This window comes from Sebastes umbrosus, chromosome 6 (genome assembly GCF_015220745.1).
Source record: "Sebastes umbrosus isolate fSebUmb1 chromosome 6, fSebUmb1.pri, whole genome shotgun sequence".
Taxonomy (NCBI): domain Eukaryota; kingdom Metazoa; phylum Chordata; class Actinopteri; order Perciformes; family Sebastidae; genus Sebastes; species Sebastes umbrosus.
Genome location: NC_051274.1, coordinates 308,853 through 335,654, shown reverse-complemented (window position 1 = coordinate 335,654; position 26,802 = coordinate 308,853). Strand labels below are relative to the sequence as shown.

Here is a 26,802-nt window from a genome sequence, read left to right as displayed (position 1 = left end):
AATTTCAATAACATTTGCAATATAAATAAACATGCTGTCACTTTCTGAATCTATTTTATGTTAACAATAAACACTTATAAGACAGGGAAACTGTGTCGTACCTTTCTGACTTCTTTCGTTTTCCAGTAGCTATAGTTTAGTCTCATGTTTTGTGAGTCACATTGCAGCATGTTAGTAATAGGTGTGCTAGTCCATTAAAAAAAACAATCTCTTGTGATTGTTTGACACCAGTGTCAGAATTATATAAAATTGGAAAGCACATCAATCAATTGTACATATTGATTTGGTAGACCGGCAATTGTGTGGCATGTTTTTTTTTTTTTTTTTTTTAAATGGCAGATTAAAACAGAAAGATTTGCACACCAACTAGCTTCAGTTTGAAGGATTTTTTTTATGCTGTAACATTTCCAATACAGTATGTAATATATACAACAATGCATGATATATAGTGTAATAAAAACCCTTTGGTGTGCAAATCTTTGTTTTATTCTGCTATTTTTCTTTGATCCAGCACTCATCCTATCGGACACCGGATGTGCGTGTCATACAGTGTTTCATTGGACTTTTATTAAATGGCACTATGTTTGATAAAGGTGAAGCAATATTTGTATGAGCAGAGTAATTCCCCAAGCATCATGTGAGGAATGTCAAGGAGTAGTCCTCACCGGTAATAACTTGTCGCAGCTGTTTGTAGGGATCCGTCCAGCCACCTCATGTCAGTTAATTTAAATGAATCGGAGGAGAAAGTAACCACCAGCAGCCAACTCAGCACTAATGGAATAAAGATGGCGACAGTTGAACACTTAATGCGTTTTTAGAGAGGGTGCCCAGAGGAATTGGGGCTATGCAGAGTGGAGAAATGAAGTGCTTGTCAATAGGAGGGAAGGAAGGATTAATAATTTAGACCCTTGATTAATTGGTAGCGTTTATGCCAAGCATGTACTGCAGGGTAAATGGTCGCAGCCCGATGTAAAATGGTCGTAAAGAATCTGTAACTATAATTTGAAGAACTACAAAATGTTAACTGGAGGACCATCATTACAAATAACTGTAGTTCTCTATGTATGATATAGTCTGAAACTGTGTTTTTGTCTCATCACTTGCAAGCTAGTCAGTTATTATCCAAATTATTATTTATTTTTAAAGTTATTTTTTGTGGCATTTTTATTGATAGGACAGTGAATAGAGTCTTGGAAGGGGGGGGGAGAGAGAGATGACATGCGGAAAGGTCCACAGGCCGGATTCGAACCCGGGTCCACCGCGGCTAGAACTGAGCCTTTGCCAGATATGGGCGCCCGCTCTACCAACCGAGCTAACCAGGCGCCCATCCAAATTATTTTGAGCGGTTGTGGGGTTGTCTCGGTTCATATGTAAGGAGCGTTGGTAGCCAACAAATGTTGCTGTGGCCTTTACATTTTCTATTAGGGTTTGTTTGGTTGTGCTTCTACTCAAAATGCTATTATGTCTGTGTTTGTCCCACAGAATGCCACCTACTTCCTTGTGGCTGCCAGAAATGCCAGCGCATCAACAACAGTAAGTACAGTCCGTTCACTACAAGGACGTCTGCTTGCTTCAAATTTGAACCTATTATTATTCTGTAGTGTAAATGGCATTTGGAAAAGGCACCGGTTTTCACTCTGTGTTCTCTTGAGTTTTAATAGAACATGCTGACCTTTGTGGAGCTACAGATTTTTTTTCACCCTAAAATGTTTACATAGTCTGTTTAATTAACCTCAGTTCACATTAGAGGAATATGTTTTATTTGAAGACAATGTTTGATTAAGTGTGTGACTGATTGTTTTTACAGAATCTGAAGGATGTTCTGGCAGACCTCATCCCTAAAGAACAGACCAGGATCAAGAACTTTAAACAACAGTATGGCAAAACCAACATAGGACAGGTTTCTGTTGACATGGTGAGTGACTCTTGAGATGTTGGACACCACATACGGTACGATTACATGTGTCAAGGGTATGGCTCTTGCAATACTGCAATATTGGCAAGCCAACCGCAGGGGATGGCAAGCAACCGCCACAACCGCTATGTTCACATTTTTTCTTTTTTAAATTATTTGCAATGTGAGTGCCGCATTTTTATACTTTGCTATAAACGGCAGCAGCGTGACGAGCTCCTGAGCGTCTATTCTGTGCTGAATGCTGCATGTTTGGTGTTTTTTTCTGGTCGCCGAGAGTTGAAAAATTTTCAACTTTGGGTAAACCTCCACAATGACCAACCGTCACATCCTACATGTAGGCTACAAGTGCTGGACAACAACAACAATGGAGGAGAAATAAATACACATACACCGGTGGGTCCGTCCTCTCTCTCTACGTGCTTCAGCCTTCCCTTCATCCAGAGCAAGTACTCTACCTTGTGCTGACATTTTGATATTCCGTATCATAGCAACCAGACGCAACCAAAGTGAAGCTGAAAAAACGCTGCTCATCACTGACTTTCTTGTTCTGCATTTAACAATTAACAAGTATTTCATTTGTTTTCATCTTTGTCATTTAAAAAGCAACAATATACTGAATAATAGCCTAACAATAAAGCTTATTTATACAGCACTAAAATCAGGATAAATTAGGGAACTTGCCCAAAAAAAAATAGAGTTGCAATATTAAGCTGTTGAGCCAATCATTAGGCTCGTTGGAGATGAACTGCGCCTCGCCTGGAAAGTAGACGAGATCAGGCGGCAACAGCAGGGGGTGGTGACAAAAAGCTGCGGTGAGGTCGGACAGTTTCCAGCAGCCTTCACAGAATTTACAGGAAGTCACAGAAAACGTTACATCCTCTTAGATCCGATCTGAAGGCCACTTGTAGTTTTCAGACCACGTTCGGAATTATTTATATTCGTTTGATAATATACGTGGAAATGTGGGTGTTTATATAGCATTGGATTCTGTCCTTTATTATTTTTATGTCCGCCTTGTAAAGCACTTTGTACTGAGCATTCGTTTTGATAAGTGGTATATAGATTATTTTTATTATTATTATTATTATTATTATTATTATTATTATTATTATTATTATTATCAACCACACAATATGTGTTTGTTAACAGGTGAAACCTTCATTGCACAACATGAGACTAATATCCTACAATCTAGTGTTAAATATTACAATTACACATAAAGTTTGGACTTTTGTACAACATGTGGTGTTTGCTGTCAAAACTAAGAGCGAATCAGCTCTTTGATCAGGCGCGTATCAAGGCGTTTCCCATAATGCCCTGGGTCTTGCAGTCGGTGGAGAGCAACTGCGGCGCCTGACTCAAAAAACTGCAGCCGCCTCGATCTCGTGAGGTTATCGTTGCCCACATGTGCATGACGTCAGAGCAAGTCGGGATCAAGTCGGACACAAATCTAACTGGCATGCATTGCACGGCGATCGCAGGTGATCAATTCTGCGCAGGCCTGATTCATCTCAAACGAGCCTGTTATCACCGCAAAGGAAATTCCTTTACCGCGACAGCCCTTGTCAAGGGATCAGAATAAAGTGAGAACCACAAAGCCAAAATTCCTCTGATCCACTATATTCATTTAGGAAGAAGCATGTAGGCCATCGACCATAATGTGGATTAGACGTAGGCATATTGGCTTCAGCTAATCCGTGGAGGCCTGGTCAGCCTAATTTACTGTGTCAGGTATCGCTGTTCGGTCGGCTCCCTCAGAGCTCACAATAGGAAGCTGCACTGCGTCCCGTCAACAGAGACATTTTAGCTGAGTCACTCAAACCTCTTGTGTTCACTGCCAACTCGCACTGCTCCCAAATACACACACACACACACACACACACACACACACACACACACACCAGTTCAACAACTGCGTCATCTTCTTCAATTTATCACTCAGTACACCTCTGACCTCTGGCTAGTTGTCATGGTGATTTTAAAAGAATTTTACAAAATATGACTTGGGGGGTTTGTTTTACTTTCAATAACAAGTCACTCAGCTGTGTCCCAACCATGTTATGTAAATCTATTTATTAGTATTCAAGTGCATTTTCTTATTCCAGTGCATGGCATTACACACTGAAAGGCAGAATGAGTAGGATTTTCCTAAAAAAACAAAACAATGTATAGACTCATACATAAATAATCCCTCTCAATCATCACGTATGACCCACTAAAAGTGTGTCTGTATCTACAGAGACCCTGCCCTCTGCCTGTATTTTCCTATATTACTGTGTTTGGGACGTTTCTGGGCGTTAACCTCTATAGCAACGTAGCGACCAGGTGCCAGATTGTAAGCACACATCCAAGAGGATGCTACGAAAATGGCGGACACAGCGCCGAAAAGGCTGCAACTAACGATTACTTTCATTGACGCTTAACCTGTTAATTATTTTCTCGATTTAATCGATTAGGCGGTGTGGTCTATAAAATGGTGAAAAATGGCAAGGTGTTTCCCAAAGCCCAAGATGACGTCAACAAATGTCTTGTTTTCTCCACAACTCAAAAACAGAGGATTAAAGAAACCAGAAAATATTCACATTTAAGAAGCTGGAATCATAGAATTATTACTTTTTTTTTTTCTTAAAAAAATACTCAATCCGAATAATCCATTATCAAAATGGATGTCAGCTCTACAGGTCCTGACACACCAAGCCGACGGTCTGTCGTTGGACAGTTTGGGGCCGTTAGTTTTTTCGCTGTGACACGCACCGTCGGCTCTAGCCTGCTCGTGTCTGAGTTTTTTTGGCCGATTCAGCATGTTGAAATGGCGGCGGGGCCCGTCGGTGAGAGAAATCACTCTTATTGGCTGTTCAGCTTAAGCAAATCAGTGCATGAGAAGAGAAACGGAAGTGAGGAAAGCAAGCCAACGAGTAATGTCGAGAGCACACACCAAAGGCTCTTCTCATTTTGCCATCTTTATCTGATCATTCCAATACACAGATATTTTAACTATAGGCTATCTGGAGTGAAGCTAAGCGCTGAGTGAGAGTGGTGTGGAAATAGTTCGAAAACGCTGCTTTGTTTCATGTCCGTATCATAACAACAGCATGTATATCCGCCGTCCTTGGTCTTCTGGTTTCCCTTTTTGAATGACGACTATAGACTACCCGTTATTTCCTCTCACGCAGGTGCAGAACGTCCGTACTAAGTGTCCATTTGCTGTTGTCTTTGGGGTGTGTTAGAGAGAAACTTTTTGACCAAGACACAGACAGCCTTTGTCGCCGCTACTTCTCTGATGTCATTTTGGTGTATCTGGGCCTTAATAGTGAGGCTAAACTCCAAGTGGACAAAGCTCGTTCCCAAATGAGAGTGAATCTGGGGTTGGCTTTCAACCTTTGGTGAGCACTCTAATCCTAACCACGGTTGAGGGACGTGCGCTTCTGGTGTCGTTGAGCCGGGGATGATGCGCCAACTTTGTATGTTGTGTTTACAAACCGCAGCCGACTAATCCTACTCATTCTGCCTTTAATGTTGAATAGGATTTAGGTTATTTCTGCCTGTCTTTGTAAAAAGCCATCGCCAAAATTGTCAGAGGATTTTGGCTTTAAATGTCCAGTGTTACGTAACTGTTACTGCAAACACACAACTGCATATACAGTGTTAACAAGACAATTTTCAATATGTTATGTCTCCATATGCTTGTGTTTTCATCCACAGGTCTATGGAGGTATGAGGGGGATGAAGGGTCTGGTGTACGAGACCTCTGTGTTGGATCCTGATGAGGTCAGTGTGCCTCAACAGAGGTTTTATAATTTGAACACCCAGGACCTTTTGGAGATCAGCCTGTCTCATAGGCACTTATCTTGATTGTTTTTCTTACTGAAGCTGAGGGCTTTCAGTGGCAGAGCAGCATCGTTGTCGTATATCTTGTTAACAGGCCACCACATGGAATGAGATATTGAATAAATTCATTGGTAGAGCCAGAGTTCATGTTGGCAGCTTGCCAAAACTCACTCGATTGTGCATTTCAGTATGGCTTGTAACCTTTCCTCTCTCCCCACTGCTACACAGGGCATCCGTTTCCGGGGCTACAGCATTCCAGAGTGTCAGAAGTTGCTGCCCAAAGCTCCAGGAGGTGAGGAGCCGCTGCCTGAGGGCCTCTTCTGGCTGCTGGTCACAGGACAGGTGCCCACTGAGGAGCAGGTGGGTGGGAGAGGAGCGCTGGAGCTTCAAAGATAACTGTGCAGTAGAGTTATAATGAGGGAGGGCCCTGCAGCTGTTCATTCCCTCCATCTATCTGTCAGTGCTGCTATCGCAGACACTGCTTGTCAGATTTTGACAGATTCTCCCCACAATGTTTCAACATTTTCTGAAATAAATATTCCTGCAGGATAAATAATAAATGCAGATAGTGAAATATTTGCGTCTGATCAGTTCAAAGAGGAGCTCGAAAATATGTGAGTGATAACATGATTACTGTTGCCTTGTTATAAACATAGGAAGGTAGATCACAAGATGTTTGGTAGCAGGTTTATGACTTTGTCAATTATGTATGACCCCATAAAACCGTCTTATATAAACCAGAGATTGTTTTATAACTGGGGAACAAGACGCTGTCTGTACCTTTTTGAATAGGCATGTTATTGCTGCCATTTGTCTCCTTGAAAAGTGATATGAGGATAACCTAACTGATAAGTCTTCTCCTTTTAGCTGATTACAACGTTTCACTGAAATAACCCTTTGCTGTTTGATATTCAGAATTTTAATGCATCTGCAGGATGAGTTAGATCTAACTCTTTCTCACTAACAAACTGTTTTCATTTTATTTGTAAAAGGAACGGCTTAGGCCCTTCCTTGGCACTCTGTGGTTGCTGTAAAGTTACAACTTAATCTGTGTATGTAGCACACATTGTCAACTTGTAAACCAGATGTAGAAAGAGCAGAAAAAGTGAAAACAGTGGAAACCATTCATAGTGATCATGGTTACAGTGATCAACTGCTTATAGTGATCAAATAGGCTTGGCACAGAATCATTCCTATACAAATGCGGTTTAAATAATTCACTCATGGTAATCAAGTAGTCCGCTTCCAGTGTTTATTTTGGGTCGTTTCATACATGTCAACATATGGAAAAACATTTTAAAACTATGTGAGACTAACGTTAATTGAATTTGTGTTTTGTTTTTTACTTTACTCCCTTGATACTTTGCCTCGCGAACATTCTGCTTTCCGGCTGGATAGCTTTGCTGCGTGCACATTGATATCATAACGAGAAAGAGTAATTTTCTCTGAATAAAAAACGAATGTGCATGGGGAAAGCACCTGTGGGTGAAGCCGCCCTCATCAAACGGATTGATAATGCCTCGTTACGTAATGCCCCCAAAGTGAAACTCTGACAATCCTCAACTGGCTGTGTGGCACACATGCAGATCAGCACCCATCTCCCTCCATGCCGCTCACCGAGGAGCCCTGGCAAAGGGGCACAGTTCTGCATGCACGCTCACGCTGCAGCCGGCCTAAAACAGCAAGGTCTCACCCTTAGTGAGGGAAAAGGCAGAAGAATTACCATCAAGCCAGTAAATGGCGAAGCGATCTGTTTCATTACTTTGTATTCATGTAATAAATATACAAATTTCAATTAGATGGTAATCAGAAGTGATGCACAACAACAAAAATGTGGTTATAATAATCATCTGCTTATAGTGATCAATTTGACCCGGACAGATGTGATCACTATAAGCAGTTTCCACTGTATATCATTTTGTTTCACTTATATTGTGTGCCCTTGTTCCTCCAGGTGAACTGGGTGTCCAAAGAGTGGGCGAAGAGAGCAGCACTTCCCTCTCACGTTGTCACCATGCTGGATAATTTCCCTACAAACCTACACCCCATGTCTCAGTTCAGCGCCGCCATCACAGCTCTGAATAGCGAGAGCGGTTTTGCACGGGCATACTCCGAGGGTGTCCACAAATCCAAGTACTGGGAGGTGAGTTTACATCCACACACACACACACACACAGGAAACCCAGCTCATCTTAAACCAGGCTGCTGGCATGGCAATAGGATGCAAGTGAGATATCTTGACTATTAAATTCATTGCCATTGAATTCGGTACATCCTTTTTGTGTTGGTTCTCTTAGTTTGTCTATGAAGACTCCATGGACTTGATTGCCAAGCTGCCCTGCATTGCCGCCAAGATCTACCGCAACCTGTACCGTGAAGGCAGCAGCATCGGAGCCATCGACTCAAACCTGGACTGGTCCCACAACTTCACCAACATGCTGGGCTACAGTGATGCCCAGTTCACTGAGCTAATGAGGCTCTACCTCACCATCCACAGGTGCAACTTCAAACATACCTATCAGATTATAAACTAGCTTTGATTTTTGAAAGAGTTTTCTCACAATTTCCTGAGGATTTATCATTCGTTTCTGTTTATAGTCTCACTTTGATTAAGGTCATGCAGTTCTAATGCAAATTATATGTTGAGCTTGAAGCAAAACTCTGTTGAAGTGTTTGAAGAAGAACAGGACACCAGTTCAAACGGTGAATCTTTTTTTCTGTGCCCAAGGACTAAGATAATATTGACATAATTATTAATTTAATGTATTAACATAAAAAAAATAATCTAAGGCAACACATGTCAAAGTGAGAACACTTATTCCTAACATGACCCTAAGATATCAAAACATAAGATTGGTAATAGCATATAAAATCCAGTTTCACATGGAAAAAGAACAAAGTGTTTCACATTTTGTCTCATCAGTTTAACTGAAATAACTGTCTAATATTATACTTACATAGCATTTAATACTAAAATAATTAGTGTAATGTAACTCAAGGAACCCTTCTTTTGCTAAAGCCTGTTATCTCAAGAGCTAAGCTCTAAAAAAACATCTGACTTTAGACCATAAAACAGCCCACCTCAAGAGCCAGAGCCAAAGTTGTGGCTAACTTCAGGGCTAACCCTCTTCACTTTAATCAGCAGCCGGTGGCAAAAGCCACGGGATTTGTAGCATAATTCATCGACAAATACTTTCAGCTGTAAACACTGCACTGCTACATTCACAGTTATAACGTTACTGATAATGTCATTCTCCCTCTGGATCTCTCTCGGTCTCTCGACCACATACTCGCTAATGTTACCCCGCACACAGCGGAGATGGTATGCGGGTGGTGGTGGCAGACTGAAAGTTGAATAGAATCATGTGGCCATAAATGGCTTTTGTAGTTTGAAGAAGACCAAACGTAAAACACTCGCCATCTTTCTGAGCTCGGCTGCCTGTTACACCATAGAGGCCAATCTCTGGTGGCATATGCTGTGCACTACAATACATCACATTAGTGCAGCGTCATAGAAAGCGGAGCATCTGTATTTATGACGGTAGTGAAAATCACACCGTCTGGATTTCTAAATAAATACCCTGGTACACCTTGATACCGCCCAAGCTTACGTGCCATATATGGGCATGTTTGTGCGGATTGTGCATGTTTGAACTCCTGCTTTCCTGAATTGGCTGCTATCCACATGAGTTCAATGAATAAATAATGGATGATATTATTTTACACAACCTGGAGTTACAAGTCAAGTAAAGGAGTGTTTTAAGTCCTCATTGATGAATATATTTCATCTTCATAATGTTCAGACACGAGGTAGGTAAATGCCCACTCTTCCCATTTCAATTCAGTGCACATGCATACAGCACTTTCAGAATATGCTTCTCAATTGGAGTTTTTACGGCAGTCTGCAACTCAGGGCTTCTTGCTTGTTTTAGGCCCGTCTGTGCATTGTACACTGGTTGTACACAAACCAACTAACCAACAGTTTACAGAGATACATGCCAAAAGGTAAGGCCACATTTCTGGTCGTAGAAGAAACACACCTATTTTTAAACATTATGAAAGTCTTGGTTATCAACAGGTTTTTGGATATGTGCAATATCATCAACCTTTTCAAGAAGGTAGTTGAAGGAATGAAAGAGGGAGGTATGCACGGCTGCATGTAAACGGGAATATTAATGCAATATTAATTTTCATTAGCCATTAGGGGTGTAACGATTCATCTACTACATCAATGTATGGATTTATATTCCTACAATACAACTACATCGATAGGTACTCCACAAGTTGTCCTTCACAGGAGATGTATATCGATATAAAATCAATTTGAAACGCAAAAATCGATTGTATCGATGCGCCGGCTTGCCAGCTCTGCCCTCTGCAGCGCGAGCGCGCATCCATGGCTCCTCCTCTCTCACCCGGTAGCGGCTGGAGGGAGATGAGCAGCGGTCTGCATGAGACGAGGGCGGCTTCACCAACCGGCGCTTTCCCCCTGCGCTGTTGGTTTTTAATTCAGAGAAAATTACTTTCCTTTTCCTCTACTGTATTTGAACGTAGCATCAGCCTCACGTATCCAGCCGGAGAGCAGACGGTCCGCGAGGCAAATTATCACGACGGGAGTAAAGTAAAAAACAAACAGAAATTCAACTAATGTCTAACATAGTTTTAAAATGTTTTCATGTATGAAAAGACCCCAAATGAACCCTGTAGGTGGACTACTTGATTACTATAAACAGATTATTTAAACAGCGTTTGTATAGGAATGATTCTGTCCCAAGCTGTTTGATCACTATCAACGGTTGATCACTATCAGCTGTTTGATCACTATCAGCGGTTGATCACTGTATTATTGATCTACTGTTTATATTGAAAATGAGGACAGAAGCAGCAGGTGAAACTACTGATCATTTAACTTGAATAGAAGTTGGTTTATTATATTTCTTGTTAAATATTGCACTGCCTTGTATCTTGAGAACTGAATCAGCAGGTCCTGCAGTTGCACTTTTTATTAATTACAAATAAAAGTTGTATGTATTTGCCATTAATCGTTGTTTACTTGTTTATATCCATAATTAATTTATCTCTGATTCCCTTACAAGACAAACTTTAATGAATCCTGACCTGCTCTGTCCAGTATCACATATTTATTTCACAGTCACACTGACTGAATTTTTGGCAAAAAAAGTTACTGTATCGATTTCAAATCATTGAATCGTATCGTATCGCTCTAGATTAGCCAAATGTTGTCCGGAATCGTATCGGAACCATGGAAATCGTATCGTATTGTTGTAAAAACATATCCTTACACCCCTATTAGCCATGTTAACAGCTTAGTAGGAATATTGTCTTTGTCCAAAATCGCATACTATGCACTTCATTCCCAATGTGTACTATCTTTCAACATTCTTTTGTGTGAATAACCAGTAATATCTTTTCGGACGCACTGAGCAGTGATTTACGTCTTGCGGGTTGGAGACTTGTAACCATGGTAACCCGTGCCAACCCCATGTGACCAAACCATCGGTTTGTGAGAATAAAAGTCTGAATTAGTTTTAAATATATATTACGCCTAGCAAAGTGAAATCTTATACTTACAGTTAAATTGAAGCGTTAAAAGACGTCAACGTCTGTTATGAACATTTTCGTCACTACTTCATTGCGGGATATTTATGCTGCCTTAGTGTCCAGTGTCGCATACTGTAATATTTCATCGGAAATTGTACGCAATTCACATACTACTGGTTTCAAAAAAATCTCACATACCATTTTAGTCTACTAAATAGCATGTTAGTATAGAAATAACAATAATAAAAACTGGAGTATTTTGTGCATGTAAATGTAGTCAGTGATTTGATAGTGTCCAACAAACAGTTTGCCACTTTGTGTTAAAATGTAGCGAATACCAATTTAATCCCGCACAATTTTAATTTCAGGCTGCTTTAGAAAGGTCGCTTTTGTTTTGAAAATTGTAAACAAAAAAAAATAAAGATTAACAGGTTTTGAAAATTGTAAACAAAAAAAAAATAAAGATTAACAGGTTTTGATTTGCATTTTTTTTTTTGTATCTTTTGTAATGTTACAGTGACCACGAAGGAGGCAATGTCAGTGCCCACACCAGCCACTTGGTGGGTAGTGCCCTGTCTGACCCTTACCTGTCCTTCAGCGCTGCCATGAATGGCCTGGCTGGTCCTCTGCATGGCCTGGCCAATCAGGTTTGTACCAAGCAAATCATTATTTTCTCTCCATTTTCACATTGAGATGCAATTTTGCTGGCTTCAAAGGTGGATGAAAGGCAGTCTTTATCGACTTCCCTCAAGCAGTCTCCCAATAGACATTGCTTTCACATAGGACATTTTGACTTGTCACAGTAAGAAAAGCACAGGTGTTGGTGATCAAATGAATGATGGCTGAATTCCATTTTGCTGCTTTAAAACAGAATTCGAACAGATCTTTAAAGCCTCCATTCAGCCAGTTTTACTTGGTTAACATTATTTCTCAAACAGAGAATGGGGGTGTGGTTAACAGACAATATACATTACCAGGGCAACCAGACTGCATCGTTTTTCAAACCAGTTTAGATGAATTTACTGTTTATCAGACCACAAACGATACAAAACTTACAGCCGCAAGCGGCAGTTTGCGGGTTCAAGCCTTTTTTTCGTTCAACAAGACGCAGCTGATTTGTGAAAATCAAAGCCACACGTTGGCAAAGTCACTTCTGGTGGTTTAACTCTGAGGGGTGAGACCAATCATACACTCGTTTTATATTATTACAATGTATGCAGCCTTTCAGTAATTGTACAGTCAATGTCCCGCCAGTCATATTTCTTGGCATTTTGGGGACATGTTTCAACAGATTAATTGAAAATATCCTGTTAGTTTGGTGATTTTGGACAAGAAGGTGATTGATGATTGGTCCAAGAAGCTTTTTTGTAGAGCACATTCAGCTGCAGTATAGTTGCCGCAGATGTTGTTCATTTCTCTCCGATTTCGGATCAGATTCCTCCGGTAACGTGCGTTGTGTAAAGTTTCTGGTTTATAAACTTTTAAGTAGTTTATATGTGAAACTCTTCCTGCTGCCTGCTCTACCGGCTGCAGGGCGAGCTGCTGCAGGGAGGGGTAGAAAATGACGCTGTGTTGAGGACGTTTGATTGACAGCGGAGGCCAGGAAACGCTGACCAATCAGAGCAGACTGGGAGGAGACAGGCCCTGAATCAGGGTTTTTCAGACAGGGGGTGAAAGAGGCTCTATGCAGGCAGACCGAGGCAGACAGTATGAGAAGAATAAAGTTTTTTTTGAACATGACAGCATGTAAACATGTTCTAGTACAACATTAAAATACATCTATGAACCTGGAAATGAGCATAATATGAGACCTCTAATACTTGTCCCCAGAGCATGTGCACCATATTTGGTGAAATTCTGTCGCCGAGGTTTTCAGGTAAAAGTTTTTGGTATTTGTGGCGCCCACTAAGGGTTGAGCTGAAACAGCTTTGGTATGCCTATTCCCAAACACGTAGTGAAGATATCTACCAAGATTTATGATGATTGGATTAATGGTCAATAAACAACGGCGATTTCACCACGCCCTTTTGAAATTCATTAGTCAATATCTTCAAGATGCTATGATATACCAAAAAGCTTTATGCAGCTTTTGAAAAGCTTGGTCCAATAATGATCCACAGAAAATTTGGCAGAAATCAGATCTGTGGTTTAGGAAGAGATGTCAAAAATGTGTTTTGCAAATGATCCAAACTGGCGGAAAATCTAGTTGGAGGACTTAAGCGGTTCAAGAGGCTTTTTTTGTAGGACAAATTCAGCTGGACATGTGTCTCCTATTAAAATCAATCAGACTTTAGGTGTGAGGGGGCCGGTCTTTAAAATTGTTCACTTTTTTGGCTGTCAATGAAAGTGCCACCATGTGGCCAATTGAGATCATATTTTACGTTAAGCATTAGGACATCATGGCCGTTTATGGTACCAAGTTTCATGTCTGTAGCTCGTTCCAGCTCACAGCTTATTGAGCAAAGGCATAAATAAAATGCTAAACATGCCACTAGTACCTACGGTTTAGGAGGAGATGTCAAAAATGTGTTTCTCAAAAGATTCAAAATGTCGGAAAATCTTGAAGGTGGACTTTAGTGGTCCAAGAGGCTTTATTGAAGAACACATGGAGTTGGACATGTGTGTCAAAGTTCAAGTCAATCGGACTTACGGTGTGAGGGGCGTGGCCTTTAACCCAATTTTTATGATATTCTGTCCATCAGGTTTTGAGATACAAGTTTTTTTATATTTGTGGCACCCCCTATGGGTTGAGCTCAAAATGCTTTGGTATTTTTTAATCCCAAACACATATTCAAGATATCTACCAAGATTTTTGATGATTGACTAATGGCCAATTTCTTGCTAAGCTCTGCCCTTTGTGAAATTTGTTGGTCGACATCTTCAAAACGCAATGAGATATCAACAAGCTTCATGCAACTTTTGATGAGCTTGGTCCAATAATGATCCACAGCAAATTTGGTAGCAATCGGACCAACGGTTTAGGAGGAGATGTCAAAAATGTGTTTTTCAAAAAAGTTAAAAATAGTGGAAAATCTAGGCAGGTGGACTTTAGTGGTCCAAGAGGCTTTTTTGTAGATCACATGGAGCTGGACACGGTCAAATTTCAAGTGAATCGGACTTACGGTGTGAGGGGAGTTAATAACAACGCCACCATGTGGCCAAGTGCGCTTGGTGGATCCTGTTGGGTCTCTAAACTATGGTGTACGGTCATAGACCTGCTCTATATATAAAGCGTCTTGAGATAACTTCTGTTGTGATTTGACGCTATACAAAAATAAATTGATTTGATTTGATTTGAATTGGAGTCATATTTCTTGTGAAGCAGTTGCACATCATTTCCAGTTAATGGGCCAAGTTTCATGTTTTTAGCTCATTCCAGCTCGCGGCAATTTGAGCCGCGGCATAAGAAAACAAATAATAATAAACCGGCACAAACTCAATAAGGTTCTGCCCCTTCGGGGCTTAAACCCTAATAATAAATCGGCACAAATTAATAATTATCGCAACAAACTCCAAAATAGTATCGGCTGTTTTCCGTTATTTATCTCCAGCAGGAGACAGTAAAGAAGAGAGCGATTGAGAGAGACAGTCTAATTCTGCAGATGGGATTTCATGTAGATTAAACCACTGCATTTATTGTACCTGTTCTCAGCACACACAAATGCCATTGTGAAACTACACCGATCAGCCATAACATTATGACGACTGACAGGTGAAGTGGATAACATGGATTATCTGGTTACCATGGCACCTGGCAGTGAGGGGATATATTAAACCGCAAGTGAACATTTTGAACTTTAAATGTTGTGTTGGAAGCAGAAATAATGGTCCAGCGTAAGGATGTGAGCGACTTTGACAAGGGCCAAATAGTGCTGACTAGACGACTGGGTCAGAGCATCTCCAGAACTGCAGCTCTTGTGGGATGTTCCCGGTCTGCAGTGACCTACCAAAAGTGGTCCAAGGAAGGAGAACCGGCGACCGGGTCAGACCTGAGGCTCATTGATGCACGTGGGGAGCGAAGGCTGGCCTGTGTTGTCCGATCTAATAGAAGAGCTACTGGAGCTTAAACTGCTGAAAAAGTAAATACTGGTTCTGATAGAAAGGTGTCAGAACACACAGTGAGGAGCAGTTTGTTGTGTATGGGGCTGCGTAGCCGCAGACCGGTCAGGGTGCCCATGCTGTCCTAATGTTATGGCTGATCGGTGTAAACACACTAAACTAAAGTGGAGGAAACTAAAAAAAATACAATGAAAACCCTCAGTTAGTTAATGCAACAATTTGGGCTAGCTAACTACACCTATCTGCTAACTAATTACAAAGACAAACTGACAGACCGGAAAACAGATTTATCAGTTTGCTGCTGCTCAGACGCAAGCTTGGAGGATGACGTATGACTTGCAGCTTCTACTATAGTCATGTGTCATATTCCCATTTTACCAGCAACCTTCTTTTTTTTTTAACTTTGGGCACAAATTAGGTTATTTGGCAAAAAAAATTGGCAAATAGTGTGGCCAATCAACTTAGTCAGGAAATGACTAAATAAAATGAAATATCATAGAAATGCCAAAACAGACTCGTTTCAGTTTCAAGTTTATTTGTCATATTCATTTAAAGGTCACCTATTATGCAAAATTCACTTTCCATGTCTTTTAAACATCAATAGCTGTCCCTAGTGTGTCTACAGGTCACCATAGTATCATAAAAGACAATCCTCTCTTTTTCTCCCGCTCCATCTGTCCGGAAAATGGGTCTAAAAATTGCTGAGCAGCTTTTCCTTACTCCGGTGACGTCGGTGACGAATTTCATGCCATATAAGGGTTTCCTGGTGGAACAACGGTTAGAACCTCCAGCTAGCTGACTAACAGAAGTAGGAGCAGACGTTGCTTATAGTTACAAGGCGGACGGAGAGATTCAACAGCCCAGAGTGACTGTTGAATCTCTCCGTCCGCCTCGTAACTATAAGCAACGTCTGCTCCTACTTCTGTTAGTCTGCAAGAACCAGCAGAAACTCTCATCTGAGATAAATATAACATGTTCTTTCACAAGGCTTTATGTAGTTACACTGTTTAAGCAGGTGATATTTATATATTGTATATTTGATGTCATGCATGTAGAAGAATACAGGTAGTAAATAGTGACTGTAAGCAACACAACACATTTCTGTTTCACAGTCAAACTTTATTTGAGTAGACAGATGACAATATTAATTATACACAGCATTTTTAATTCCACCTTCAGTTATGTTGACAGAGACAGGATGAAGTCTATTTCAGCTACGGTAAGCTACATACGGTAAGCTACGGTAAACTAAGCTCAGGTGAGTGTAACGTCAACCGGTCTGTAGTCATGGTAACACAGAGACAGCTCCTACAGTAAATAATATACCATTACTCTGATTACTTTACTACGTTTATCAGCTGTCTTTTACCAGAAATAATGAACTGACTTCTGTTTCACATCTTCTATTTTCCACCCTGATGTTCGCTGTGTTTACACACCGTCTCATAGCGGTAGCATGTAGCTACATGCTAACGGGTTAGCTCTGTATCTCCCATCTGCTCACTGCTAATGTTTTCTCCTCCTCTGGGATGATTCTGTCGGTCATTTCTCACAGATGGATCTGTAAAGACAAACGTAAAACAGAGTGTATGTTTACGGATTACAGAGTTGAAGCAGAACATAAACACAGTTAACTAACAGAGCTATAAATAGCATTATTTACCGGAGAAAAACCGCCAGGAAAACCTGGAGCCTTGGCCGCAGATGTTGTTCATTTCTTGCCGATTTCGGATGATATTCCTCCGGTAACGTGCGCTGTGTGAAGTTTCTGGTTTATAAACTTTGAAGTAGTTTATATCTGCAGCTCTCCCTGCAGCTCTCTCTCTGTAGCTCACAGAGCTGGTACAGGGAGAGCTGAAGGGGAGGGGGAAATAGGGTGCATGCCAAAGCTCTTAATTGCATCCCTGTTTCCCTCACTTGCGTCTCATCCTTGCGTCTTAGTCCCTCCCACCAGGGAAGCATGGAGAGACGCAAGGAAACCATGCGAGGAGAGAGGAAACGAGGAAATACGATTTAAGCGACATGGGACGGTCGTTTCCTCTGAAGCGTCAAGTGAAGCGACGTCCGTTTCTGATGACAGCAGCAGCTGATCACATCTGGATCAGCTGTCAGTCAGCTTTAACAGCTGTTTATGTCTGAACTGTACTAATACTAATAAAGACAAGTGCAAGCTGCAGCCTGTATTTCTGCTGTGGACTGCTTAGAGGCCCAGGAACCATCTCTACTGGATCAATAACTTTATATTATTTATTCATTATTAGCGTCTGTAGTTATTGATATTCGGATTGTGAGTTAATTATTTCATAACCCAGAATATGACTATGGTGTTTTTTGAACACTGGACACTGGGCTAAAGGGAAAATGTAAATGATATAACTCATATCAAACCCGACGTTCAGGAATTATCAGCCTCATGTGACTGAATGGAAATGAGGATAAATGATGTAAAAGGTGTTTGTTGCTGACAGACAGACTCTCCTTTTCTCTCTGACTTTAATAGTTTCATTAATAAAAGTTAACGGGGGAAATAACAGATCATGAAAAGAAAAATCATTCTAAAAAATGCAGAAAGTTATTTTAAGTCAGTTTGTCAGGTTTTATAAACCCCTCTCAGTGTCAGGCTGCTTCACTGACGGTGTGTGAAGGAGAGCTATAGCAGGTCCTTCTGCTGCTGTTCAGAGCTTCAATTAACACAGATTTGAACTAGATGGTGAATCAGTAGACAACTAAACTATAAAATGTTTAATCTGTGATCTGTTTTCACTCTGGTATAAATCTCCAGTGATGTTGAGAGGTAAAGTTATCAGATCAGTCCGGTCGGCAGCAGCGTCCAATCAGTAACTGATATCCAATAAGGGGGCGTGTCGGTCGGTAAAAGACTTCCGTGCAGGATACACTGGTGTATCCTCGCTCATAGCTCCTCCGGCAAGCCTCCTCGATCCTCGATCCTCGCTCCTCGATGCACAAATAAGGGCTTTGGGACGGTCTTCAAAATGGCGCACCAGAACAACTTCCGGTTCAAGCGAGGATCGAGGAGCAAGGAAACGAAAATTAAGAGCTTTGGGACGTACCCAGAGTGACACTGTGTTGAGGGCGTTTGACAGCGAAGAGCAGGAATCGCTGACCAATCAGAGCAGAGTGGGAGGAGACAGGCGCTGGATCTGGGGATTTCAGACAGAGGCTGAATGAGGCTCTAATCAGGTATATTCAGGCTGACACTATGAGAAGAATAAAGTTTTTTTTTAACATTACAGCATGTTAACATGTTCTAGTACAACATTAAAATACATCTATGAACCTGGAAATGAGCATAATATGAGACCTTTTAAAAGTACAGTGAAATGCAATGAAATGCATTTTACCCTGGCTCTCTCTCAGCCCTTACAATCTATAAATAGTACGCTAGATAAATACTACAATGAATAAGACAATACCTGAGAATAAAATTATAAAACAACCATAAAAACATCCATAAAAACAATCCACAGCTCTGCATTCATTTAGTGCTACTGTTCAGCAGTCTGACCGCCTGAGGGTAAAAAGTGTCTCTGAGGCGAGAGGTCCGAGCTCTGATGCTCAGTAGGCGCTTCCCTGAAGGGAGATAAGAGAACAGAGTATATATGCTGGATGACTTGTGTCCTGCATGATACAAAGAGCTTTCTTCCTGCAGCGAGTGGTGTAAATGCTCTGTAACTGTGGTAACGGTGATTCAATCATTTTAAATGCTGTTTTCCCTGGAGGGGGCTTTAATGTTAGTAGTGACGCCTGTACTTTTCTTACTATGACAAGTCAAGATGTCTGCCGTGGAAAAAAAGCCTATTGGAACAATTTAATGTTGGCTCTGTAGAAATGGAAGTCGAGTGGAGCGGACATTCCCATTGAAATCAACGTAGCAGGATGGTCAGAGTGGCAGCCATTTTTATGTTTGCTATTGCCACTGCAACCGTTGTAGCGGGCTAACTTTCGTTTAAACCATGTTGTGCTTGAAATGCATAACATGGCCCTCCAATCCCTATCACTGACGTGTGTTGTCACCATAACCACTAACAACAATAGCGATTTTCTTTTGACCCAGTCAAATGACCACGGCAAACAGTTCAATGTCTCCTATTCTATTTCTATGGTCGGCTCTTTTCACATGACAGTTCAGGATTAAGGTGTTTTTTCCTCATCACTGCAGTGGCACGGCAGCACGGCAGCTGAGCAACACTGAAGATGGGAATAATGACACAGAGGAAGAAGAGTTTTCAGTTCTTACACAGGCATCGGTGTTGAATTGTGAAGCTTATTTTGGATTTGAATGACTGTTAATCTCCTCTACTGGTTTACCAGTGCATGGGTGAATCTCATCCTTGTCTCATTAAGCCCACAAGTTGTCAAATTCCCTGTACCACCTTCAATAAATCTTGCCATCAATTTTATTATTAGCTGATTAGTTGCAGTTGTATGATTTAGCTGCCTATTATTATACACAGTCTGACAGCGCACAAGCCACTCCAGTTAATAAGCATTCAAGATGACGGTTTTGGCTCATTTAATTCCTAGTTTGCTCACATACTGATGATTTTGTCATCTCTTTTACTGAAAAGCAGCACAAGCTCATTTAGTATTATGGAAATGTGTCATAAACGTGTACTTTGTGCTATTTAGAATCAATGTTAATTGTGTATAATGACCATACTCACTGTTTTATTAAACTCTGTTATAACTCAGCAATGTGTATTTGTTTCTGCATCTCACAGGAGGTGCTGGTGTGGCTGACTGCCCTGCAGAAGGAGTTGGGCGGAGAGGTGTCTGATGAGAGGATGAGGGATTACATCTGGAACACACTGAAGTCTGGAAGGGTAAACGCACACCAAGTCCTCTACCAATTCTAGTCATTAGGAGCACATTTTTGCACTCATGTTTAGTAATTTCAGGATGAACCTGGTAGGGAGGTCAGGGGTCATATCTCCATACTGTCATTGTTTTTTAAGGAAGGCCTTACTCCTCAATTTAGAAAAGCATTTTCCAAAAACAAAGGCGATTAGGTCTTACGGCCAGTCCCCACTGAAAGAGTTTATAGAAGCGTTTTTTTTTGTGGGCTGCCGTTTTGAAGCCTCGAGTTTGGCATTTGGCCGTCACCATCTTGTTTTTTTTGCAACCAGAAGTAACACAAGAGGGGGGAGTACAACCAAACGCTGAATAAGACATTTTTAGGCGACCAAAATGTTACAATTAACTTTCATGAACTGAAAACACACTGAAAGGGTTAAAGTTGTAAGACAAAAACACAGACAACTTCCAGACCTGACAATGCCATGGTAGCGACCTGTCAATCACAAGGTAGCCACACCCTAAAGCAGTGGTTCTCAAACTTTTTTCATCAAGTACCACCTGAGAAAATATTTGTCTCTCCAAGTCCCACCATTATGACCAATGTTAAAATACAATAGCGTAGGACTACCCTATTCAGCAATGCACAGTTCACACAGGAGGCAAATGTATTCCTAATAAGAATATTGCTTATTGCTGACTTTTGTCAAAGGGGGAGCACTAGAACTAGCACTTCAACTCTTCCACACAACTCTCATACTACTTGAGGGGCATCCTCTCACACTAGGCCTGCACCATATGAGGAACATCTGCCATGTGCGATAACAATATTCAATATTGCGATGACGAGATGACTTGTGATATTTAAACAAATACTGAAGTGTGCATATTAGGTATACATATTCATATAGTGTATTTAAAATATAACTGGGCTCAATGTTGTTTCTAGAGCAGCAACAGTAAAGTTTACAACAGCAAAGTCACTATAGACTCCTTAATATCTCACTGGAAACAATCGAACATGCTAATAAAATAAATCATATTCCTGACATGAAAATACTAAGTGAAGTTTATTAAGACTGAAGACCACAGACTTCAGTCAGTATCAGTCCTTCCTCCTGTCCTCCTGTCTTCCTGTACTCTGTCCTCCTCCCTCTGCTACAGTAACATTAGGGCTGATAGAGGAGAGATGGGCTGTTTGGTTTCAGCCAGCTGATGAGTTTACCAGTAAGATATGTGACAAACTGACCTAAACAGTCCGACTACACAGCCGACTGCCAGCTGTAGTTTCAGTCTTGTGAAGCCAAGGGTGACGCTGCTCCGATACTTTATGAAGATAATAAATGAATAACTGGCAGGCTCCTTAGTCTGCACCCTCGTCAATAACACTGAAACACGGCTTACTAGAGGGAACTGAAGTCATTCACAACTCAACTAAATAATTTACACGTGTTTACAGTTAGCTGTTAGCCGCCGAGCTAACGCGCTGTGCCTGTCTAAAGCGGCGGTGGACGAGAGACAGCAGACAGAGCAGATTGAAACGTCGCTTTCCTTTAACAGTTTCATCATGTTCATGCTTGTTGAACAGGTGTAATGATAACGTGTCTTGGCTTTACACTTGCAAAGTTTTATTGAACTTACAGTAAGGAGTAGTTGTAGCTGTCTCCACCGCGGCCTCTCTGATCAGCTGTTCACAGACTGTGTGTGGAGAGCTCCGACAGACCAGCAGGGAGAAGATGCAGCTCTAGACCCGAGACCACTTTAATACAGAGTTTCGTTAACTATCCCTAAATATAATGATTGTTCTGATTCATCGCGTTCCAGACAGCCTTTTGCGATGTGTTCATCGCGCATGTTCATATGATGACGATGAAAATACGATTTATGGGTCAGCCCTAATTCTTATTAATTTTTAAAAAATATTTCAGAGATTCCTCCGAGTACCACTACAAAGAGCTTGTGTCCACAGTTTGAGAACCACTGCCCTAAAGCATCCCCTGCTTTATGGCCTATCTGACTCTAAATGGGACCATCATTTACTAAATGAACATCATGCTGTATTGAAGAAGACTTGAAACTAGTGATTGAGACCATCAACTCATGTTTACAATGTTTACTGAGGTAATAAATCAAGAGAGAAGTAGGCTCATTTTCTCATAGACTTCTATACAATCAGACTTCTTTTACAACCAGAGGAGTCGCCCCCTGCTGGCGATTAGAAAGAATGCAGGTTTAAGTCTCTTCCACATTGGCTTCACTTTTTAGACCCCGGAGGTTGCCCACTGTTTTATAGACATTTATCTGTCTTTTCTTTTTTATTAACACTTAAAGGGACTGTTTGTAACTTTTTAAGCGTATAAATGTACCGGTTCGGGACACGTGCACGCTCGCATATGCGCGCTGGCGTGTGGCGTGTGGCCGGAGTCTCTCCTCTGCCTGCCTGCCTTCACTCACACACCGCTCGTTCTCGCTCTCTCGCTCCACCTCTAGACGTGAACGCGCGTTCACTCAACACTGCAGAAGAGTTAGTTTAGCTCTGAGAATATCTAGTGAATGTTCAGTGGACGTTTGTGCAGAAATAACTGCTGCAGCTCCTCCAGACCAACAGAGGTTTTCCGTGTCTTGTGAAGTGACGGGGCTCTGCAGAGAGAAACATTATCAGCGGGGCTGAAGCAGGAAGAGAAACATTACCGTCTCCGACCGGCTGCCGGTTTCTCCCTGTGGGCGCGCTCGGAGACGATAATGTTTCTCTTCCTGCTTCAGCCGTTGACTTCACAGCCACAGGTGTCGCTGTTAACAAGCATTTCTGAAAGTTACAAATAGTCCCTTTAATAACTATTCTAAAATGCTATGCAAAAATTACAAGCAGAAGAAGCACAGTTCAAAAGTTGAGAAATATGTCGTCTCTCTTCGCAGGTGGTGCCAGGCTATGGCCATGCTGTCCTGAGGAAGACTGACCCACGCTACACCTGCCAGCGTGAGTTTGCCCTGAAGCACCTGCCCAACGACCCCATGTTCAAGATGGTCGCCCAGCTTTACAAGATTGTACCCAACGTGCTGCTGGAGCAGGGCAAGGCCAAGAACCCCTGGCCCAATGTGGACGCCCACAGCGGAGTGCTGCTGCAGGTAAGACACATGTGGTGGCATTTAATCATACATTATCCCCATATGGTGACAACATGCCTGACTCCCTTTCCTCTTGTCTTTGCAGTACTACGGAATGACTGAGATGAATTACTACACTGTTCTGTTCGGCGTGTCCCGAGCCCTCGGTGTGCTGGCTCAGCTGGTGTGGAGTAGAGCCCTGGGCTTCCCCTTGGAGCGCCCCAAGTCCATGAGCACGGATGGACTGATGACACTGGTGGGAGCCAAGTCAGGTTGAAGAACCAGTTGAAAAAGAGCTGGGGGGTTAGTGTGAAGGGTGGGAGGAGGTGGAAACATCAAAAAGGCAGACATGAGTTGACCCCCTGTCATTTCCAACCCCAGGGATTCAATGGGATTCAAAGAGACAGTACGCTTTTAATGTCATTTCACAAAAGAAGGGCCTTTTTAAACCGTCACACCATTAGTGTTTCATTGTGTTTAGTTAAGTTTTCCCATCAGGTCTCTACATTTGCGACATGAAAGGTGAAAACTTGACACATACATGAAACCCACAGTAGGCTCAAAAAGCTATGTACCATTATAAGTCTGCTAGCATCACTAAGATTGTCCCCTGTGCAGTGCCTGCGCGTTTGTCATTAGGTGCTGGGTCTGAACTATGAATAGGCAGTGGCATTCAAAGGGAATTATGGGAGTGAAATACACTTCCTTTGTATTTGTTTAAAGATCTAAAGTTAAATAGCTGCTGCTTTCGGCTAATGCAGTGAATTGTTTTAGAGGCTATCCCCAAGCAAAAGATTGTTTTCCTCCAATTAAGACTTAGTTTTTCTATGCAATGTTCCCAGATGTCCTCCCACCCAGTCTATCCACGTGTTTCACTCCCATTTATGAACACTCCAGTTTAGAATAAAGGTCCTTACCATTAAAATTAACAAGCTGTTCAAGATATATGTTCAAAAACTCTGTTAAAAGATACTGCCCCTTTAAATCTTTGGTCCCTCCTTTTTCTCCAACTTGTTGTTTTGTTTTCTTTTAAAGATGACCTATATCACCTCTATGATCAAAATAACTGTCTTATCTATATAGAAATTCTTCGTTAACACGCTTTCCTCTTTTTTTGAATGGGTCTCTGCTCAAAGGGTCTTCTGAATGGTCGAGAAACAAGAGTAATGTACAGTAACAATACATATTTGAGCAAAGGGTGTTGTAATTGGCAGCCTGTCGTAGATCCTTAAGAGCAAGCTTGAATAAAAAGAGGGATAGGGGGTGTTTGTTAAAGTCCTGTCTTATTTGAGTGTATGTTTGTGATTTTATCCCCACAGGAGAGCGTTTTAAACATCAACTACTCCAAAATGAGCACTTGCTTGATTGGATTTCCTAATTTGTAGCCGTAGAAACCCCCCCAGGTTGATTGTGTCACCTTTTACAGAGTTTTTTTTGGTGTTGAATATGTATAAAACTATAATCATTGGTTTTTCATTTTGTGGTTTTATTTATACTTTGTGTACATAGGTATATATATGTATAGCTTGAATGTATGAGCTCTGTGCGATCACTTGCTTGTAACAACCACAATGATTACCATAGTTTACCAACAATGTCGTGGTGTCCAGTCTCACTGTAGCGTTCAGTCTCACTGTAACGTTCAGTCTCACTGTAGCGTTCAGTCTCACTGTAGCGTTCAGTCTCACTGTAGCGTTCAGTCTCACTGTAACGTTCAGTTTAGTCTCACTGTAACGTTCAGTCTAGTCTTACTGTAACGTTCAGTTTAGTCTCACTGTAACGTTCAATCTCACTGTAACGTTCAGTCTAGTCTCACTGTAGCGTTCAGTCTCACTGTAGTGTTCAGTCTCACTGGTCACTGTGAAACTCAAACAACGAACAAAAAGAAAAACTGCAGCTATCTTGTATATACACGATTTCATGCCTAGCTCTGTGGGCTTAGCCGGTGCTGTTTTTCAGGTGTTTCACTTGAATGTTTCAAGCTTGCTCTTAAGTTCTGGGTTTGTCAACACTCCATTTTTGTGTAGTTTAAGTCTTTTTTCTTCTTCTTCAAAGTACTCATGCCGTGTTAGTCAGTACTTCACTCAGACGTTTGAATCTCTGCTCTGCTACCATCCTCCTGGCTTTTATCAGACGCATTTGCGTTTTATTGTAGTGTTCTTCCTTGTGGTGGGTCGTTCAAGAGACGCAGTTATTTTGATCGTAGTGGAGCATAAAGGTTGTCATGATAACTGGGAGAATTCATTGCAGATGGATTCATCAGAGAAACACTTGGGGGATGGGGCTGGATGGGTCATAAGGGCAAGATAAACTTGAGGAAAACCTAACAAAAAAAAGAAAAATAATAAAGGTTTTTATTAACACTTGTTTGGTTTCATTTTGTATAGAAAAGTGCCTGTAGAATAAAGTAATTTGCTCTCAGTTTAACTCTCTGAGACCTGCCGACTTTACTGTCTTTCAGAGGCTGCAGCAGGTTCAGTTTTAGAGCTATAGTGAAGTTACAGAAGTACCATGTCATACTAGCTTGTCGGGAAGGAGGTTAAATAACGCTCCAAATTAGGGCAAAATTTTGGCGAGGAAAAACTGGCATGGCCATTTTCAAAGAGGTACGTTGACCTTTGACCTCAAGATATGTGAATGTAAATGGGTTCTATGGGTACCCACGTGTCTCCCCTTTACAGACATGCCCACTTTATGATAATCACAGGCAGTTTTTTGAATACAGTATAAATGTGTTATTTCTGCCTATTCTAAAATTGTGTATTTGGATATTTCTGCATACTGGGATCCTTAAACAGTCTTGGAATTACATAATTTCAGTATGATTGGAAAGCTGAGACTCTTGTGGATCCAATGAGCCAAACTTTATTCATGTGTGATGAGGTTAGTCCCCACAGGAGACATTTCACATATGGAGACCATTTTTTAAAATTTGACCTCCTTGTATAAAATGACCTGTGGTGACCTCTAGGATAATCACAGCCTCATGAAACTTTACAGCCACAAACTAGAGACCTAGAGCATTCAGAGGATGGATGGATCAAACTAGAGACCTAGAGCATTCAGAGGATGGATGGCTTTCCTAGCTAGATTGACAATAAGGGGGTTTCTGAGCTGTTTTTAGAACAGAAGTGTTCGCCATCCATTCACCGAAAAATGCAATTCTTGCAGAAATCTCCAAATGTTGAAAGTTTTTTATCCCAAATCACAGCAGGTATTTTTCTATGGTGTTCCTCAAGGTCTTGGTGTCTAATTATTGATTATTTTAATCAATTCTCCAGTGGTAAAAAAATTGTCAATCTAACACCAAATCTGCGTGACAAATGGTATCAACTCAAAAACTACTGCAACAACTTATGAGACATAATAGAGCATGGGAATGACCATCACATACTTCCATCATAATGTTCTACACCCTTATACACTTTTACAATTAATTTTAAATAATTAATTAATTCATGTTCATTTCATTCATTTCTGATTTATGACTAGAACAACTTGACCCACAGTGCTGAGCT

General features: G+C 41.2%; 1 protein-coding gene across 1 annotated transcript in view; it reads left to right on the top strand.

Moving 5' to 3' along the window:
* Positions 1-25,650, top strand: part of cs (citrate synthase) — a 28,751-nt gene extending 3,101 nt beyond the window's left edge. Inside the window, exons 2-11 of the mRNA XM_037773848.1 lie at positions 1,483-1,533; positions 1,808-1,915; positions 5,618-5,683; positions 5,972-6,103; positions 7,698-7,886; positions 8,041-8,240; positions 11,823-11,952; positions 20,107-20,208; positions 23,096-23,305; positions 23,391-25,650. Of these exons, the coding sequence (XP_037629776.1) occupies positions 1,483-1,533; positions 1,808-1,915; positions 5,618-5,683; positions 5,972-6,103; positions 7,698-7,886; positions 8,041-8,240; positions 11,823-11,952; positions 20,107-20,208; positions 23,096-23,305; positions 23,391-23,561 (1,359 nt within the window). The 3' untranslated portion in view covers positions 23,562-25,650. The remainder of the gene's footprint in view (positions 1-1,482; positions 1,534-1,807; positions 1,916-5,617; positions 5,684-5,971; positions 6,104-7,697; positions 7,887-8,040; positions 8,241-11,822; positions 11,953-20,106; positions 20,209-23,095; positions 23,306-23,390) is intronic.
* Positions 25,651-26,802: the final 1,152 nt, after the last annotated feature.